Source organism: Plecotus auritus (genome assembly GCF_963455305.1).
Source record: "Plecotus auritus genome assembly, chromosome: 5".
Taxonomy (NCBI): Eukaryota; Metazoa; Chordata; class Mammalia; order Chiroptera; family Vespertilionidae; genus Plecotus; species Plecotus auritus.
Genome location: NC_137776.1, coordinates 174,651,833 through 174,671,495, shown reverse-complemented (window position 1 = coordinate 174,671,495; position 19,663 = coordinate 174,651,833). Strand labels below are relative to the sequence as shown.

Sequence of the window (19,663 nt, the reverse complement as noted above, 5' to 3'; positions counted from 1 at the left end):
CTTGTCATTGGTCACAAGTCTTCAGACTGGGAAGTTCTGATCTGGTCAGGTTTGGATCATCTCAGCTGGGTTCACCATGTGCTTAGAGTCTGAGACTCAGAAGGGGCTGGTTAGTCTAGGAATACTTCACTCATTGTTTGGCAATTAGCCAACTGTCAGCTTGGGCTACAGGGGTGACTTGACCATGTGTCTTCCATCATCCAACTGGCTAGCTTGGGATTGTCCTCATGGCAGTTGGCAGGGATCCAAGAGAGAAAGTAGAAGTGTGAAAAACCTTCTGCTGTGTTCTCTTGGCAAAGCAAGTCCTAAGTCTAGCCCAAATTCCAGGGGTGGTGACATAGACTCTACCTCTTGATGGGGGGACCTGTCAAAAGGTATTGATGCAGGAATCAGGACATTGTAGTCATTTTTGCAAGCAATCTGCCATAGCCCCATCTTCTTCCTTCCCCTCTCAAGTCTTTCCTGTCCTGCTCTAGTACTGGTCCAAGTGGTTGTGAGCTTTCTTGAAAGCAGGGACTATACATTGTACATTTCTGCATCCTACACTTCCTGAGCATCAAATGAACACCACCACTGCCATCATTGTCACTCAATAAATGGTGAATTTATTCCAGGTTCTATTTTAATCACTTTTCAATATATCTCTTGGTTCTTATGACCATTCTCTGTATAATAGCTACTCTTGACTGACTTCCCATTCCCATGCACTTAATAGGTACCCAATAAAAATCTATTAGATGGACCTTTTGGGGGCGAGTCTTAAGCTATATTGTGAGGTTAATATCTGGTTTGTGGTTCTAGGAGATTGATCCAAGAGTGAGATGGTGAGTCAATCATTCCCATCTCTGACTTCTCCCAATACCCACCTATTTCATCTCCAGTTCACCCTACAGACTTGTTATCCTGGGTTGAATTCAGCCTCCCATGAACTCCTGTGATATTCATCATGCCCCAAAGTGCCAATATTACTCATCGTTCTCACCCACACACCTCCTACTTCCCTCCATTAATGTATTTGCCCACAGTCATTCTAGCCCTTTGCTTATGTGAGCTTATCACAGTTATCTTTCAGAGCAATAGACCATAAACCCTAATGCTTCGCCATAAAGAGCAACAGTAATAGCAATGTCTTTCTATTGCCAAGTACTTGTCCTGACATCTCATTTGATTTCTGCAACTGCCCTGATAGTACATGAGGCAGGTACAATAGTCCTCATTTACAAGCATGGAAACCAAGGCAGGGAAAGATTTAGTGGCTTTCTCAAGATCACACAATACAACAATGTTCAAAATAGGAGGAAAACTCAGGATTTAATGCTTTATAGGCCAGCAATAATTCCACCCTCTTGCCATTCAACCTGATCTATTCTCACAATGTGAACTCAGTATAATCAAGGAACATCTAGTGGTTGTTGACTATATGCCAAGCACAATTCCAAAATGGAAGGCAGATGAAATCTGTCCATCTAAGGAGAAACATTGCTATGTTGTACCTGGAAGTGTTTTATATTTAGGTGATCCTGGTTTCTAATCAAGTTTCTATCCCTTGCACATTTTGTGATCTTGAATAAATTATACAATATGTTTCATCCTCCGTTTCTTCATCCCTCAGAAGTGGACATTCACTTCACACCATGGGTTTATTAGGAAAATTACATGAGGTGATGCAAATAAAACTCTGACACATAGGAGCCATTCTGCAGGCTATTATTATTGTTGTTGTTGTTGTTGTTAAATGTGAGTCAAGAATGAGTCATGTTAGTCCATTGCTCAACCCTCCCCTAGTCAATCTTCATCACATTTATGTCTCTGTTTTGATGTTTGCCCAAGATATAAACGGTTTGTCTACTTAAGATATAGGTAAACATTTTTGTTTCATGTGCCTAATTCCAGGATGGCCCTTCTAGCTCAGATGTGTAATTTGAAACATAAATGACATATATACATCCATTAAGTGTATTTTCCCCTTATGCAAAGATGTGTATGAGCTGGAAGAAATGGTAACTTAGAAAAACAATGATATTCAAAAAAATCCATGGAGACAAAACTGAGTCCATGATCTCTGCAACCTTGTGGGACTTAGTTTCTAAACAGCATCCTGGACTTTGATGCTCAGGAAAATGGTCATTTCAAACCCTCATGATATAAAATTATTTGAAGGCAACTGTACATGTATTGTAGCTTTCTTATTTGTTAGCTGTATCAAAACCCACAGAAGTTAATGACAAAACCTAGATAAATTTTAAGTCTCTGCCTGCAGTCTCTCGTACTCCACAATGCCACATAAGAGTCAATCAACATCTTTGTTGTATTTGTTTTCTGCCTCTTTGTTTACAAACAGGTTTGTATTTGCTTCGTTTTACTTAGCCTCCTCATCCATATGAGTTAAAGTGACCATTGTAGCTAATTTATAAAACTAGAGGTGAAGGAATTAGACTCAGAAGAGTAAAGTGGCATGCCATGTTCTTTGAGTTCATGATGAAAGATATGTCAATCATACCTCAGTAAAGTAGTTTAAAAAAACAACAGCTGGAAGTTGAGAGTGCACATTCCCTGACACCAGTGCTTTTCCCAATGGTGTGCTGGGAGAAGATAAAATGGAATCCGAGCTGGTCTGATAAAGACATTTTCGTCCCCACTCAGCTCTGCAAGAATGCTTGTAAAGCATGACTTTCTTCTTGAGGATTGGAGAGTTGGAAAGATCTGAATGGAACCATGGAAGAGAGATCACTCTGTAAGGAGCAAGGAAGGGACTGAATAATTCAGTGAAATTTAATGGGCTTTTCAGAACATGCCAGCAATCTATTCCCATTCTCTAACCAGATGCCACAAGCCAGCTCTCTTCCTGCCTGTCTGATCCATTTGGGGGGCTACTTTGAGATAAGTAGGGTTCTTCCTAGAAGCTGGAGGCCCCTCTCCTTGGTTGCCTTGTGAAAAGCTCCTTGTAAATGCCAGAGGCTGGTTTGCACAGATGTAAGTGGGGCTAAGTGCGGTGGTAAGAGTCTTGAGGACTTCCCATCTTTTGGACTGATTGTTATACACTAGAGTAGCAGAGCAGTACTAAATAGAGTTTCCTGGCCTTGTCACAGCAAGCTCTCCTCTGTGATGTCATGATTTTGAGTAGCATTCTGGATTTCAGCATCCCATTGTAAAATAAGGAGGTTGGACTCTTTCCCTGAGCATCCTTTGAGTTCCAAATTTCATTGTCTTGAGTCACTTAGGAAAGTGTACAGCTCTTGTTAGGGCTCATTTAGGTGAGACAGTCTAGTCATATCACCTAATTGAGCCTTAGTTTATTTATGTAAAATAATAATAAAAAAATGACACTTATCGCATGGACTTGAAAAGTTTGAATCAGCCTTGCCTGTAAAATTCTTTGTTGCCGAACTTAGCATGTAGCACTCACATTATAGCTGCCATTGTTATTATTTAATATTGTCTTTGTTGTGATTCTTACTTCTTTTCTGCTCCCCGCTCCCCGCTGAGCCTCTGAGGCCCGAGCAAGATATACAGCCAAATAACATCCCTAGGGACTTCTTATGCCTCCAAGAAAAATGCTTACTTCACATCCTGTGGGCTATCAATTAGTAGCATTTTCTATGGAAATCAACTCCCTGAAAGAAAGGAAGGATTTCATTTCAAGCATGAGAAAGGAGAAGGAAACAAAGATTAGTCACAGCTCTAATGTGTTCCAATGCCATTGGTGTTATTATCTCAGCAGCCAGGTATCCAATGCTTTCATAGCTATTGAGCAGAATGGAGAGCTGCTGAAAAGTGTCTCAGCAGAGCTCTGCCTTGCAGGTGTATGAGTGGTATTAGCCGGGACTTGATTTGAACAACATGCTCTTCTCTTGACTAAGTTGAAGGGCTTTTACTTTCAGCCACAGCATCTGCTTAATATAGAAATACTATTTTTTGGCTACTCTTAGGTCTCCACTAGATCACCCAAGGAGATCCAAGCTCCTTTCCCCAACACACAGGGTTCAAAGTTCAATTAGTTGGAGCCGAGTCAAGTCCCCTCTTAACTGGTTTCTCCTCTCATTCTGCAGTGTTTCATCGCCAGAGAAGCTCAGCTTCTCATTGTCACATGTCCTTTTATTCCAGGGGTATCATCCAGCCCACGGGCCATATAAGGCCTGTGAAATCATTTGGTCTGGCCTTGCCAAGGCATTAGTGGTGAGTTCATTAAATGTTTGAACAAATATAACAGGCTAATTTTCAAGTTGATAATTTTATATGGCCTGCAAATGATGTTATAAATATCCAAATGGCCCTTGGCAGAAAAAAGGTTCCCCACCCCAGTTTCAGACAGTAGAAACAGTGAACTGGCACTGTGTATCTCCTATAATTCATTTGATTATAAACATAAAACATACTAAAAAAGTTCAAGCAATAGAGAAGTATGTCCATGAAAATATAAAATCCCTTAGTCAACCATATATCTCAGTATCTACAAGCTCTGACCCTAAAGATTGTGACTATTAATGGTATAATGTGTACCCTTACATTCTTTTGTCTATGAATTTATAATTGTAATTAGATGGAAAACTGGTTCAATTGGCATTTGTTTGGGAATACATTTGAGTTAGAAAATGAGCTCTTAAGTAAGAAAATAGGGCTTGGGAAGAAATAAACCCAAGAATTAGGCTGTTTCTCTGGAAGTAGAGGAGGAGTGGAGAGGTCTGAAGAAATAGGAAAAAAGTCATAGTGAAGCCAGCAAGATAGAAGAATGTCATATGTGTTTCAATGCCACCCCATATGCTCAATAACTCTAAAATCTTCACCAGTGTCAACAAGATAAGGAAGAACTTGGGTGTGAATTGATTCTTGGAGATACAGGTAAAAAGATTGAGTTGGGCATCCCTAGTTAAAATGGGATATAATGGAAATAGCATGAATATATGTAGAAACAACTCTACAGAGAAAAACAAAAGGGAAAAAGTCCTGGAACTTACAGAAATCATAAGGAAGGCTTTTTAATATTAAAACCTAAAATTTAGGTTTGGGCCTAGGTTAACTATGCTTCAAGTTCTTAACTACTGATATATATACACATTTTATATGCTATATGATATATATGCTTATTATATGTATACATAAATGCATATCCATGACTATGTGCACTATATGTGTGTGTGTGTGTATATACACATACCGATACACAAAAAAATTATATGGTTTTGTTTTATAAATTCCTTTTTTTGCTCAGAAATATATCATAATATTGAATCATTATATTTCAGAAATATTTGGTGATTGGCTGCAATGAACCATGATACAGTCACTGGAATACAACCAAAAAGAATCTTTTCATAGAAAAGATCTATATCTTTCTTCTTAATGATCACATTGAATTCCACAGTAAAAAGTTTTGTTTTGTTTTGTTCTGTTTCATTTTGGTAACAAACCCTCTTGTGATAGACAGTTAGGTTATTTTAGTCTTTTGATGCACCATGCTTTAGTGTGCTGGTGTATTTGTGTATATGTACAAATGTTTTTTAAGGTAGTTTCCTTGAAAAAAATTGGAGGGGTCAGGGACCATGCATATTTTAAAATTACATCTGTATTTTCAAATTCTCCTACAAAAAGTTAATGTCATTAAAATTTTACTGGATTAAATATCAAATAACTAAAGACTAATGTAGAAACAGAATCCCTATCAGATCTTGTCAAGAATATTCATGATGATGATGATAGTAATGGGGATGATGATGAAGAAGTAGATGGTAGTGGTGACGATAATGATGACAATGCTGATGATGATGCTAGTTAACATTTAGCATATTCTTACAATGTATCAAGTATTATGCTCTGTATCTTTTAAACCTTGTGGACTGAGAGAAATAAAACCTGTTCAAACATTAATGGCAGGTAAATAGAGCGAAGATTTGAACCTTTTCTTTCATACGCCAAAGCCCACTCTACTACTTCAATACTACGCAAGGATTTGTCATACACTAGTATTATGAGATGTTCCCCTAGTAAAAACAGCATGGTAAATAAAAGGGTTCTAACCAATTCTGGGAAATATTTTTTATCATCTGTATATTTTTGGAGATTCACAATACTCATGAATTAAGTAAATCTCCTGAGAAGATGTTTAACCAAGCCAAACAATCATTTCTCAAATTTAATTGATTATGAAACCCTTAAGCACAAGTCTATTCTGAGGAACACACTTTGAGAAATGTTGTCCTTGTTGATTCTATGACTCATTCATAGAATCACAGGCATTTCTAAAGACTTTTTGTTGTTAATCCTCAACAGAGAATATTTTTTTCCATTGATTTTCTAGAGAGAATGGAAGGAAGGGTCGGAAAGAGAGAGAGAGAGAGAGAGAGAGAGAGAGAGAGAGAGAGAGAGAGAGAAATATTGATGTGAGAGAGGCACATCAACTGGTTGCCTCCCACATGAGTCCCAACCAGGGCCAAGGATTGAGCCTGCAATGGAGGTACGTGCCCTTCCCCGGAATTCAACCCAAGACCCTTTAGTCTGCAGGCGGATGCTCTAACTACTGAGAAAACTGGCTAGGGCAAGACTTTTTAAATATAATCTAAACTGATGAACAAAAACAGACCCAGAGACAGGGAAGCATCGATCAGACTGTCAAACCTCGGAGGGAAGGTAGGGGAGGGTGGGGGTAAGGGGGAGAGATCAACCAAAGGATTTGTATGCATGCATATAAGCCTAACCAGTGGTCATGGACAACAGGGGGTGGGGGCATGAGTGGGGAGGGGCTTGGGATGGGAATGGGAGGATGAGGACAAATATGTGATACCTTAATCAATAAAGAAATTTAAAAATATATATATATAGTCTACACTCAGAGATTTATACGGATAACAATTCTCCCACAAGCCTTTGCTGGAAGATCTGCAGTAATGGGGCTTACTACCTCATGGGCTAGCCAATTTCATCTTTGGATACCCCAGTTGTTAGAAAATTGTTTATTATATATTCAACTACATAAACCTGTGAAATTTAATCACCGATTCTAATTTTACCCATTTGCAGTTTCACATAGTATGTCGAATCCTAATTTTCCCTTCAGATTTTTTTAATTTCCTAATGTGCTTTATATATTTTTCAGTACAAATAAAGCATATTGCTTTCACTAAAAGTGCAACCTCAAGCAAAAACCATAACAGAACAATTAAATTATTGAACCCTTGTTATTAAGAAATATAATGTGCTTTTTCACTGATGTTCAAAGATTCTCTCTGGGGTTTATTATTGTAACTCATTTAAGTACAAAGTATAGTCTCAATGACAGTTATTGCCATTTCATATTTATCTAAAAATTCACAGTTGTCTCAAATATGAATGTGTATGTAATTTTAAAACATTAATTAACTTTACCAAACTATATTATTAAAGACAGTGTACTCAATGGGGGAAATGTTAGGACCAGTGGGGGTTTTTAGAGGAATTATGCAAAGAAATCTTTTTTATTTTCTTAAAGACCTAACTTGAAATAAAATAAATTAAAATGCCCATCTTGGAAAATATTCCCTTCAGATTTTTGAAGCCAGTAATCACATATTAGTACATCCCTCATCATCTTATCCCTACATTTCACGGCCCCAGTTTTTCTTTCACCTGCTCTTATCTGGATCTTTCTCATCTTCACAATGATTCTCTCTTTAATATGCTACCTTTGGTCTGCACAGACATCAAAGTGTGATTCCCAGAACTGGACATACCATTTTAGCTGTGAGCCAACTAGCACAGGTGTAGACAGAACCGGTATTTTCCTGGCTCTAAACATTCCATTTCTATGGACACATCTAGTTTGGGACAACTGGGTTTTACAACCTCAGCACACTGGATCTTCAACTGTACTTAACAATAATTCAACCTTCTAAATAGCCATGACTTTGGAAGGGTAAATAGGTGTTGATGGTGGCAACTTTTGATGAAAGCAGACATCTAAGTGATTATGAAGTTTTGTTTGGTACTACTCTGATCCCAAAGGAATATTTACTTTTGTAGTCTCGTGGCTTAAAGAGCTCTCTCTATGCCCGGAGAAATTGATATGCTAAGGGGCTAGAGGGAAAGGGAGGTACATAATGAAAAGTAAAGGATGAATTACAGCAATTATTTTGCCAAATTTTACAAGAAAGATAAAAATCTTAAAAGTATAGATCAAAAGAAAAGAATTAAAAATGATAAAAGAAAGTACAACTATTATGATTTAGTATTTTGCATGTATCTTCTTATTTAAACCTTATAACATAAAGGAGAATATGTCCCGTACTTTTTTAAAATTTAAATTCTTTATTGTTTAAAGTATTAATTGCATCTCCTTTTGCCCCATTGATCTCTCCCCGACTGCTCCCACCCCCCAGCACATGCCCTCACGCCCCTACTATCTGTGTCCATTGATTATGCTCATATGCATGCATACAAGTCCTTTGGTTGATCACCCTCCCTCCTGCCCCCCTACTCCCCGCCTGCCTTCCCTCATAGTTTGGACAGTCTGTTCGATGCTTCTATGTCTCTGGTTCTATTTTTGTTCATAAGTTTATGTTGTTCTTTATATTCCACAAATGAGTGAGATCATGTGATATTTATCTTTCTCTGACTGGCTTATTTCACTTAGCATGATGCTCTCTAGTTCATCCATGCTGTTGCAAATGGTAAGAGTTCCTTCAGTTTTTTAATCCACTCATCTGCTGATGGGCACTTAGGCTGTTTCCAAATCTTGTGAATTGTGCTGTTATGAACATAGGGATGCATATATCCTTTCTGATTGGTGTTTCTAGTTTCTTGGGACATATTCCTAGAAGTAGGATACTGGGTCAAATGGCAGTTCCATTTTTAATTTTTTGAGGAAACTCCACAGTGGCTGCACCAGTGTGCATTCCCACCAGCAGTGCCCAAGGGTTTCTTTTCCTCCACATCCTCGCCAGCACTTGTCTTTGTTGATTTGTTGATGATAGCCATTCTGACAGGTATCAGATGGTACCTTATTGTCGTTTTGATTTGCATCTCTCGGATGATTAGTGACTTTGAGCTTGTTTTCATATGTCTCTTGGCCTTCTGTATGTCCTCTTTTGAAAAGTGTCTATTTAGGTCCTTTGCCCATTTTTTGACTGCATTGTTTATCTTCCTTTTGTTAAGTTGTATGAGTCGTCCCCTACTTTTAAAGGGCAGAAAATATGGATTCAAGAGGTTAAATGACTTGTCTGATTTTAATCAGCTAATTAAATCTTAATTATATAATAGATACCCAGTGTATCTATTATATAATTCCTCGATAGGCTATCGAGGCAGGATTTCTACCTGGGTATGGTCAATCCTAAAACCCTAGAATTCTATAATTCCAAGATTCTTTCCTCAAAACACCTAGATAAATCCCAGTGGTGCTGGAATAGAGCAGCAAAGACCAGTGAGCTTGGCTTCAGAATGTGCCAAGGGGAAGGGGCAGGCAATGAGCAACTTACAACAGCCTGAAATAGTCATGAGTAATTGCCCAGTGAACTTGCTGCCTTAAAGTCCTGTCAGAAAGGAACTCCTCTCAGCTCCCCAGTATGAATTAATTCTGAAAACCAAAAGCCTTACAGAGAACATGTTGGACGTCCCCAGTTAGGCTGCCTGAACTCCAGTTCTAACTTTGAAAATCTTTAATGGCTTCTTATAAGTTCCTCAGATCCTGGGGATACCCCTGCACTGATGGAGAAGGAGCTAAATAAAGAGTACTAGCTGGTATCTTTTCCTGCATACAGGTTGTGGTTGGCCGTGTTATTCACCTATGTATTTGACACTATCATCACTATCAATAGATAGCACTGTGTCGTGCACTGTGCTGATGTTTTATATATAACTAGAAGCCCAATGCACGAAGATTCATGCCAGAATGGACCTTCCTTTCCCTGGCTGCCAGCACTGCCTTCGCTCTGGCCAGAGCCGCCTTTCCGCTTTCCTATGCTGCTCAGAGGCCTGGAGCAGCCGGGGGGGCGCTCGGCACCCGCATATGCAAATTAACCCATCATCTTTGTCGGGTTAATTTGCATACTCACTCCTGATTGGCTGGTGGGCGTCACGAAGGTACGGTCAATTAGCATGTTACTCTATTATTAGGTAGATATCTCATATTATCTCAAACATCATATTTTGAAGTAAGTCTTATTGTTATTTTAAACAGCTCTTAAATAGGTGGGGAAGAAGGAACCTTTTGGAGGTGATGGATATATTTAGGGCCTTGATTGAATAAAGTGTTACTATGCCCATTTTTATCAATGGAGAAACTACAACATTAACTTGCCCTGAGTCCCAGAGTAAATAAGGAGCGGAGTCAAATTCAAGTCTGTCTGAAATCAAAGCCTACTTAACTCAATACTTAGCCTGAAGCTTCTCAGACTTTGGGATGTATTGTAATCTTCTAGGCCTTGACCCAGATTTTGATGTAGTGGGTCACAGTGGGCCAAGGGATTTACATCTGGACAAGCACAACCAGATAATTCTGAGCACCATAGTTGCAAAGATGGTAAGTAGAGGCCTCTCTCTTAGTAAGAATTGACACCCCCCCAAAAAAAAATTTTGAATATGGTGTCCTAATAAAAATACCTGAAAAATGGGGGCGGGGGCGAGGGGGGAATGAACCCATGTCTGGAGAGAGGAAAGTGAGTGGTCTTGAGATAATGAAGGAGGATAAATGGTCCATCCTGAAGTCCTGACACTCAGCGATGTCTAGAAGTTTAACTCAGACAGTGGTTCTGATCCCAGTGATTGTCCCTTGCTTTGTGCCACTGGCTTCCCGGATTGCTGGTTGGAGCATTCCCTGGACCAGAGTCAACACAGCAGTGAGAAGGAAGGAGCGCAGTGGGTGGGTAGGGGCTTGGTTTACAAACCAGTGTCCTTTCCCCTGCTGCTCCCTCCAGACTTCTGTAGCCAAGAGGAGTGAACAGAACCGTGAACAAAAGGGGCCAGGAGATGAGCAGTTTCCTGTGGGATGTGAAATGTAAAACTTATGCATTGCCTGGAAATGCCATAAGAAATTAATATTTGTTACAGAAACAGTAGGGCTGCATTAATATTTTAATGGTGAATGAATATTTAATCCAAAATTCTGGATGGAAAGCAGACAAGACAACCATGGCAGGAACAGTTACACCCCCCGGTTAGAGATGTGAATGATTCATTGGCTCTGTCAGTAGTAATAATGCCACACAGTGTATCTATTATATAATTCCTTTGAAATATTGGGAAGTAACTCCTCAGAATCAAAATCAGAAGCATTGTTTATTCTTTAAAAGGCAGCCCTTGAAGCATCAGACAGAGCAAGTCTTTGGAATCAGGGAATCCTGGAATTGAGTACGAACTCTATGGTTTACTGACTCTGCAACTATGAATCAGCCCATTCACCTCTTGGAGCCTTATCTCTAAAAAGAGACAAGCATCTATTTGATGGGATTCTTGGCTGCATCTACATTAGTCACTCAATTAATATTTCCTTTTGTGTTTCTCCTTATTTTTATAACATGGTAAGAAACAAACACTTTTAAGGTGGCTGAAATGTCTCTAATTTAGCCCCATGCCTATTTTTGAAAGAAAGACAATGACACTTTAATTTTCCTATTTCTCCTGGTTCCTTGTGTCTGTCACCATTCTTCTCAGTAAAATATTCTGTAGTTTGGAGAAAGCTATTTTCCTAATAAAAAATCCAATTCTGTCTGTAACCCTTAAACTTAAAATTCATCGGTGATGTTTGTCTTTTAAATGTATACAGGTGTCTCCATGTAGCTCCACTCTTAATGGTCACATGCATGTACCATTGCAATGAAACTTACACTTCTCCTGGCAGGTACCGTAATTCTCCCTCCTCCAACACCAGACTATGGCCCTGTAGTGCCTGGTCCCTCTCATCTCTCCTAGGTGGTCCCACTACACTTTATTAGCTTCTTTATTCTGCCACTTGGGACTCTCTATAATTTTATATTAAAAACAGGGACTTTAGAGACCCATCTGCTTAGATAAAGTCTCCACTCAGCCTGTTATTCATTGGGTGATCTTGAGCAAGGTCCTCATCAACCCCCTAGGTCAGAGGCCTGGGACAATGACATTTACCTCATTGCATTACAATATCTATGACATATACATATAAAGTGAAATATTTTGGAGCATTCCCATTTCACAGATGAGGAAACTGAGATGCACAGATCCAATAAGGTACTCAAGGTCATTCAGTAAGGACTAAATCTTCACATGAAAGTGCTGCTGGGGATTAAAATGTACTTGTAGCTAAGCTAGCCGTGAAAACTGCTCCCTGCCACACCTTGATCCTTCCTCTGCTAGCTCGCCATTGAATGGCTATCAGGTTCATAATGTTGCCGTATGTGTAAAGATCAGAATGGACATAGAGAAGAGGGTATCCAGATGAAGAACTAAGGAAGTGGGGTAAGACAGGGGACAAATTATTATAATACATAGCAGAAAGTCATTCTCGAAAAATGGGAAGAATGAATGTATTGCAAAGCAGAGACAAAATAGCAACTTAACTTTTAATTCACATATTGGGATTTAGTGTAGAATTTCACAAGGAGGGGGAAAAATGTGACCACCAGTAAGAAACAGAAAAAAAAAGTCCAAAAACCTCTATGATAGATGATGCCAGTGAACTACAACCAAACTTTAAACATTCATCATTTTTTGCCTTCTTCTGGATAGAATTAAGTCATGGAACAAACTTCTGTGAACGCTCACCTTTTTGTTTTTCCTGGAAGGACGCATGAAGTGTACGTGGGAGAGAAGGCATGATGGATGGGTGCAAGAAAACGGAAAAGCCAAATAGATTGCACTCAGGAGTCAGTCTACAGTTCTGTTTAAAAGTTTCTGCTTTGCTAAGGAAGGGAAGCAACCATACTATTCCCTCCCAGACGCTGTACAAAATACTTTATGTAGCTAATTCCACTTAATTCCCACTAGAACCCTAGGAGGAGGGAATTGTATCAGCAACCACAGAAGTCACTCTGCCTGTGTTAAACAACAGATTATTTCTGGGCAGCAAACACAAGGATCTCTGCAGGCCTCCACCACCTATGGATGTAGACTATCCTGGATACCTCTGCTGTAATGGAAATCCCTCTCCCCCTCATTCCTTCATCTCTGAACCACTCACTTGACCTCCGAAATCCAAGGCAGAAGTATCAAATCAGCCAGATCCAGGGTATGCCTTCAAGACCAGGATACCTTAAGGGGTGTGTTTCTTCACATGGACTTCCTACTTTTCTCCAAAACACACACTGAAGTCCCCAAATTGAGAACAAGTCCATATTCGTGGCAGACCAAATGACAGTTACCTGCTGTAGGTACTGTCATTTCAACTTTATAGATGAAATCTTCAAGGCTCAGTAAAGTAAAAATATTACTCTAAGATTTCATAGCTGCTTTAAAAAAAAACATTGAGGTATGATTTGACATGTAAAAAGCTGTACATAATTAATGTATACAACTCAAGTTTGGGGATTAGTATACATCTGTGAAATCCTTGCCACCATCAAAACTATAGACATATCTATCACCTACCGAAGCTTCCTCCTGCCCTCTTTATAATAATAACTAGTTCCCTGGTGCACATTGAAAGGAAATTAATTAGAAGGTGGCCAGCGGGTCAGGATTGGGCGAAACAGGCCAGACATGCCCTGGAGCCAACCTCCCGCAGTTCTCTCCCCAGCTGGCTGCACCTGTGGTGGCGCAGTGGCTTGAAGGGCATCTGCGGAGTGAGCGGGGGTCCCTCTGGCAGGTGGGGATCTCTCAGCCTAGCCTGCAGGGATCAGGCCGAAATCAGCTCTCCAACATTCCCCAAGGGGTCCCGTATTGTGAGAGGGCAGTTCTCAGGTGATGCACCCCAGAATCAGGGCTTCCTCCTCTCTGGTTCTGGGGTCCGTTACCCGAGGACTGCTGCTGCCAAGTCACCGCAACTCAGCAGCTCCTGCGTTGAGCATCTGCCTCCTGGTGATCAGTGCACATCATAGTTACCAATCAGATGGTCGCTTAGCATTTTATATAGAGAGATAAATATTGTTATTATAATTATTGGTAAGAACACTAACCATAAAATCTACTCTCTTAGAAATTATAAGTATACAATATACTATTGTTAGTTATAGGTACTATGCTGTATATTGTGTCTCCAAAAATTAGTATCTTGCATAACTAAAATGTTGTACCCTTTAACCATCACTTCTCCATTTTCCCCTCTGCCCAGCCCCTGGCAACCACCATTCTACCCTCTGCTTCTATGAGTATGACTAGTTTAGATTCTGCATTTATCTATAGTGAGATCATATAGATGTGTCTTTCTGCGTCTGGCTTATTTCACTTAGCAAAATGCCCTCTACGTTTAACCATGTTGCCCCAAATGGTAGGATTTCCTTCTTTTCAAAGGCTAAATAATATTCCATTTTATGTATATACCACATTTTCCTTGTTTTTTTTATTTTTATTATTCAATTTTACTTTTAAATTTATTGGGGTGACACTTGTAACTAAAATTATATAGGTTTCAAATTTTTAAAACATTTATTTACAAAGATATATGCACCCCTATGTTCATTACCACATTATTCACATTTTCTTTATCAGTGGATGGACATTTGGGTTGCTTTCATTTTGGGGCTATTGTGAATAATGTGGTAATTAATATGAGTATGCAGATATCTTTTTGGGTCCTTGATTTCAATTCTTTTGGATATATACCTAGAAGTGGAATTACTGAGTCATGTGATAATTCTATTTTAAATTTTTTCAGGAATTATCATACTATTTTCCATTATTGTTTCACCATTTTTACTTTCCCACTAACACTGAAGAAGGGGTCCAATTTGTCCACTTCCTCATCAACAATTGTTCTTTCCTGTTTTATTTTTAATATTAAGTTCTAATAAGTATGAAGTGGGTCCTACCTCTATAATAAAGAGCCAGGGTATAACACCGTTAAGACCAAAGCTTGACCAGACTGGAAGTCAGTGCTGGGTTGCTGACTGCTTCCGCTGCAGGTGCAGTGCCCCAGCACTGATTGCTGAGGGGGCTGTGAATAAGGGCCAGAGAGAGGCCTGAAGAGAGAAGCAGGGACTGATCCGTTGCTTCTTTGGCAGCTTTTGACCAGCACTTGCCTCTTTCTTTCTTTCCCAGTCTGGCCAGCAGCTGCGCCTCCATTTCTCTCCAGGACTGCAGCACCCACCTTTCTGATCAGGCCCCATTGATAGGCCCAGAGATGCTGACTGGCATAGAAACTGACCAATCAGAACAAAATCTGGGGGCTTAGAGGTGTTTCCGTCCAGGGAGAGTGGTTGATCTTGAGGTTGGCTCTAGCAATGGCCTTCACAAATCTACAGAAAGTGCTCATCAGTGACAGCCTGGACCCTTGCTGCCAGAAGATCCTGCAAGATCAAGGGCTGCAGGTGGTGGAGAAGCAGAACCTGAGCAAAGAGGAGCTGATAGCCGAGCTGCAGGACTGTGAAGGCCTTATAGTCTGCTCGGCCACCAAGGTGACCTCAGATGTAATCAACGCAGCAAAGAAGCTCCAGGTGGTGGGCAGGGCCGGCACCCGCGTGGACATTGTGGTTCTGGAGACCACCATGAGGAAGGGCTTCCTGGTCATGAGCACTTCCAATGGGAACAGTCTTAGTGCTGCGGAGCTCACCTGTGGGATGATCATGTGTCTGGCCAGGCAGATTCCCCAGGCGACGGCTTTGATGAAGGATGGCAAATGAGACCGAAAGAAGTTCATGGGAACCGAGTTGAATGGAAAGACCCTGGGAATTCTTGGTCTGGGGAGGATCAGGAGAGAGGTGGCCGTCCGGATGCAGTACTTCGGAATGAAGACTGTAGGGTACGACCCCATCATCTCACCAGAGGTCTCGGCCTCCTTCAGCATTCAGCAGCTGGCCCTGGAGGAGATCTGGCCCCTTTGTGACTTCATCACTGTGCACACCCCTTTCCTGCCCTCCACGACAGGCCTGCTGAATGATACACCTTTGCCCTGTGCAAGAAGGGTGTGTGCGTGGTGAACTGCACCCACGGAGGGATCGTGGACAAGGGCGCCCTGCTCTGGGCCCTGGGCCCTGCAGTCGGGGCAGTGGCGGGCGCAGCACTGGACATGTTCACGGAGGAGCCGCCTTGGGACCGCTCCTTGGTGGACCACGAGAACATCATCAACTTCCCCCACCTGGACGCCAGCACCAAAGAGGCCCAGAGCCACTGCGGGGAGGAGATCGCTGTCCAGTTCGTGGACATGGTGAAGGGGAGAACCCTCACGGGGGTCATGAATGCCCAGGCCCTTACCAGCGCCTTCTCTATGCACACCAAACCTTGGATAGGTCTGGCAGAAGCTCTGGGGACTCTGATGCAAACCTGGGAAGGGTCCCCCAAAGGGACCATCCAGGTGGTAATGCAGGGCTTATCCCTAAAGAATGCCGGGAACTGCCTGAGCCCCGCAGTCATTGTCGGCCTCCTCAGAGACGCTTCTAATCATGCGGATGTGAACTTGGTGAACGCCAAGCTGCTGGTGAAGGAGGCCGGCCTCAATGTAACTACCTCCCATAACCGCACTGTGCCAGGAGAGCAAGGATGCGGGGAAGGCTTCCTGAGTGTGGCCCTGGCAGGTGCCCCCTACCATGCTGTGGGCTTTGTCCAGGGCACCACACCTGTGCTTCAGGCACTCAACGGAGCTGCCTTCAGACCAGAAGTGGCTCTCTGCAGGGGTCTGCCCCTGCTCCTGTTCTGGGCTCAGCCCTCCAACCCTGCCATGCAGCCTACCATGATTGGGCTCCTGGCAGAGGCAGGCATGCAGCTGCTGTCCTACCAGACCTCAGTGGTGTCCGATGGGGACACCTGGCACGTCATGGGCATCTCCTTCCTGCTGCCCAGCCTGGATGCCTGGAAGCAGCATGTGACCAAGGCCTTTCAATTTCATTTCTGACCTTGGGGCTTACCAGGACCAGCCTTGGGGGCTTTGTGATCAACATTGAGAGGTCACATTCCCTGGGCTGACACCACTTATGTGGTCTGACCCCTGTAATAACCACTTAATAAACAGCCCACCTTCCCCCTCCCCCCCCCCCCAAAAAAAAAAGAACCAAATCTGGGTCAACTGTGAGGAGCCAGTGGCTGCCTAGGAGGAGGAGCTTTTGGCACTGACTGGCATAGAAACTGACCAATCAGAACCAAATCTGGGTCAACTGTGCGGAGCCAATGGCTGCCTAGGAGGCAGAGCTTTGACACTGACTGGCATAGAAACCGACCAATCAGAACCAAATTGGCCGGCAGAGGGCACTTGGGGGTGAGATCAGACTGGCAGGGGAGGGCAATTGGGGGCAACCAGGCTGGCAGGGGAGGGCAGTTAGGGGTGAGATCAGGCTGGCAGGGGAGGGCATTTAGGGGCGAGATCAGGCTGGCAGGGGAGGGCAGTTGGCGAGATCAGGCTGGCAGGGGAAGGCAGTTGGGGGTGAGATCAGGCCAGCAGGGGAGAGCAGTTAGGGGCGATCAGGCAGGCAGGCAGAGGCAGTTAGGGGCCATCAGTCAGGCAGGCAGGTGAGCGGTTAGAAGCCAGTGGTCCCAGATTGTGGGATCTGGCCTAAACTGGCAGTCGGACATCCCCCAAGGGATCCCTGATTGGAGAAGGTGCAGGCTGAGCTGAGGGAACCTCCACTCCGTGCACGAATTTCATGCACCGGGCCACTAGTAGTATAATATTTACTGCATGTTCAACACTGGCTCCCAGAGTTCCCAGTGGGATAAGAGTGCCAGTTGCCCCCATGCAGTGGTAACTTGCTTTTATTGGTTTTCTTCTCTTCCTTGCCTGGATTCCATATTTCCCCACTCTCCTGGTATATTCTCTGATTACCTCCCAATGAACTATTTACATTCAAACTCTTGCCTCAGGGTCTGCTTCTAAGGAGCTTGAACTAAGATACCTATTTGAGATTATTCCTTATCCATTACAGTACTTAAAAAAACACACAACTTTATTGTTGAAAGTATTCCATATATCCCCTTTTTTCCCCCGTTGACCCCTTCTAGCCCTCTCCTGCCCCCCACTCCAGGCCTTCACCACCCTATTGTCTGTGTCCATGGTTCATGCATATATGCATACAACAAGTTCTTTGGTTGATCTGTTCCAACCGACCCATCCCTACCTTCCCTCTGTGATTGGACATTCTTTTTTATGCTTCTGTGTCTCTGGATCTATGTTATTCATCAGTGTATTTTGTACAGTACTTAATTGACAACTAATTTGCTCCATGAACATAATCTACACTCCTAAAGAAATACAGAATTTATTCAGCCCATCCCATAGAAAGAAATCTTTCTATCTTTAGTATACTCAATACTCTTACAACTTCAGAGGGAAGTGGGAGCTCACAGATCTATGCAATTGCTTTAAAACTATGTTCCATGGATCCCTGCAGTTTTGGGGACTCTGAAAGTGTTTACTTTGTGCAATATGAAAAATAAGTTGGCTCTACACTACATTTTGAGATATTTCAAATGAGCTAACTGGGGTTGCTTAGTGTATTGCTTTTGGTATGGAACTCTGGTCACAATTTTTCCAGTCATCTCTTAATTAAAATTATCCAGAGTCTTCAAGGCAAGTTTGTTTTTTTTTAATGTTGTTATAGACAAATATATCTTCGTCAATCAGAACTTTGTCATGCTGTGAAATCATGTAATAACTCCAGATTCTTTGTGTTTTTTTTTACATTAATCAAGACAATGAAAATATGAAATCATTTCCAGGAAAATCCATAGCTGCTTTTTTTCATATGTATATATGATGTTCCAGTACAGTTCCTTTAAAGATGAACAAACAAACTGTAAGGTTTCCATAGCCATAGAAGTTGGTAATCTATAGATCTAGGTCAAGCCCTCATGCAATTCATAATTTCCTTCATCAGCACCTTGACATGGGTGCTTACACATGGCAAGTTAAAGAAAGCTTTCCCCTTTTGGAGAAGTCTGCTTTATTTTAGAATCGTTCTAATTGCTATGAAGATTTCTGTATTTCCCTCCTATTGAGCTGAAATCTGCATCCCTAAAACTTCCACTCTTTCATCCAGGAGAGATTTTTTTCTCCTTAATCTTTAAGGGCCGCCTCCAGACCTCATTGGAGTTTCCCAGTGTTCTTGCATAAGCAGGCAAAAACCATTGCATGCATTTGAACTCCTGTACTTTTGGCACCTAGCAAGGAGTGGGTCCCCCTTCTCCACTTGCTGGCAGCAAGCCTCCCCTTTTCAGTCCATCTGTAATGTATAGGAAAGTGACGGCAAAGATATGGATTTCACCAAACTTAATCAGAGCCTTAAGTGAATCAACAGGGGTGGGGGGTAGGAGGAGAGTTAGGGGTGCAGAGAAGGGGTGGGCAACTTTCCAGCCCCACAACATATGGCAATAGTTTCATTGAAAGCCCAAGACTGTATTTATTTCATGCAGCGACATCGCCCCAAGAAGCATGCAGGCCAAATTTCTAATACATGAACCCTAAATCCAATTTTTCAGATCTCCTCCTCTTCCTCTGATTTTTCTTCCTTCACCCCACCCCCCTCTTAGCTCGTTTCTCTTATTTTTTTTTTTTTGAGGACTCCCTATTCTCCTTGAAAGCTGGGGTAGTATGAATGGAATGTTTTGATTTACGACAGCCCCCCTGAATTCTTCTTTCCAA

The 19,663-nt window shown here is 41.9% G+C and overlaps 1 protein-coding gene across 1 annotated transcript; it reads left to right on the top strand.

Moving 5' to 3' along the window:
- Window positions 1–15,317: 15,317 nt before the first annotated feature.
- Window positions 15,318–16,924, top strand: LOC308248983 (D-3-phosphoglycerate dehydrogenase-like; the record flags this gene model as incomplete). Its single annotated transcript, XM_080669497.1, is given in 3 exon segments — window positions 15,318–15,713; window positions 15,717–15,972; window positions 15,975–16,924. Coding segments are annotated over 3 exon segments (1,602 nt in total).
- Between the last annotated feature and the right edge of the window lie 2,739 nt (window positions 16,925–19,663).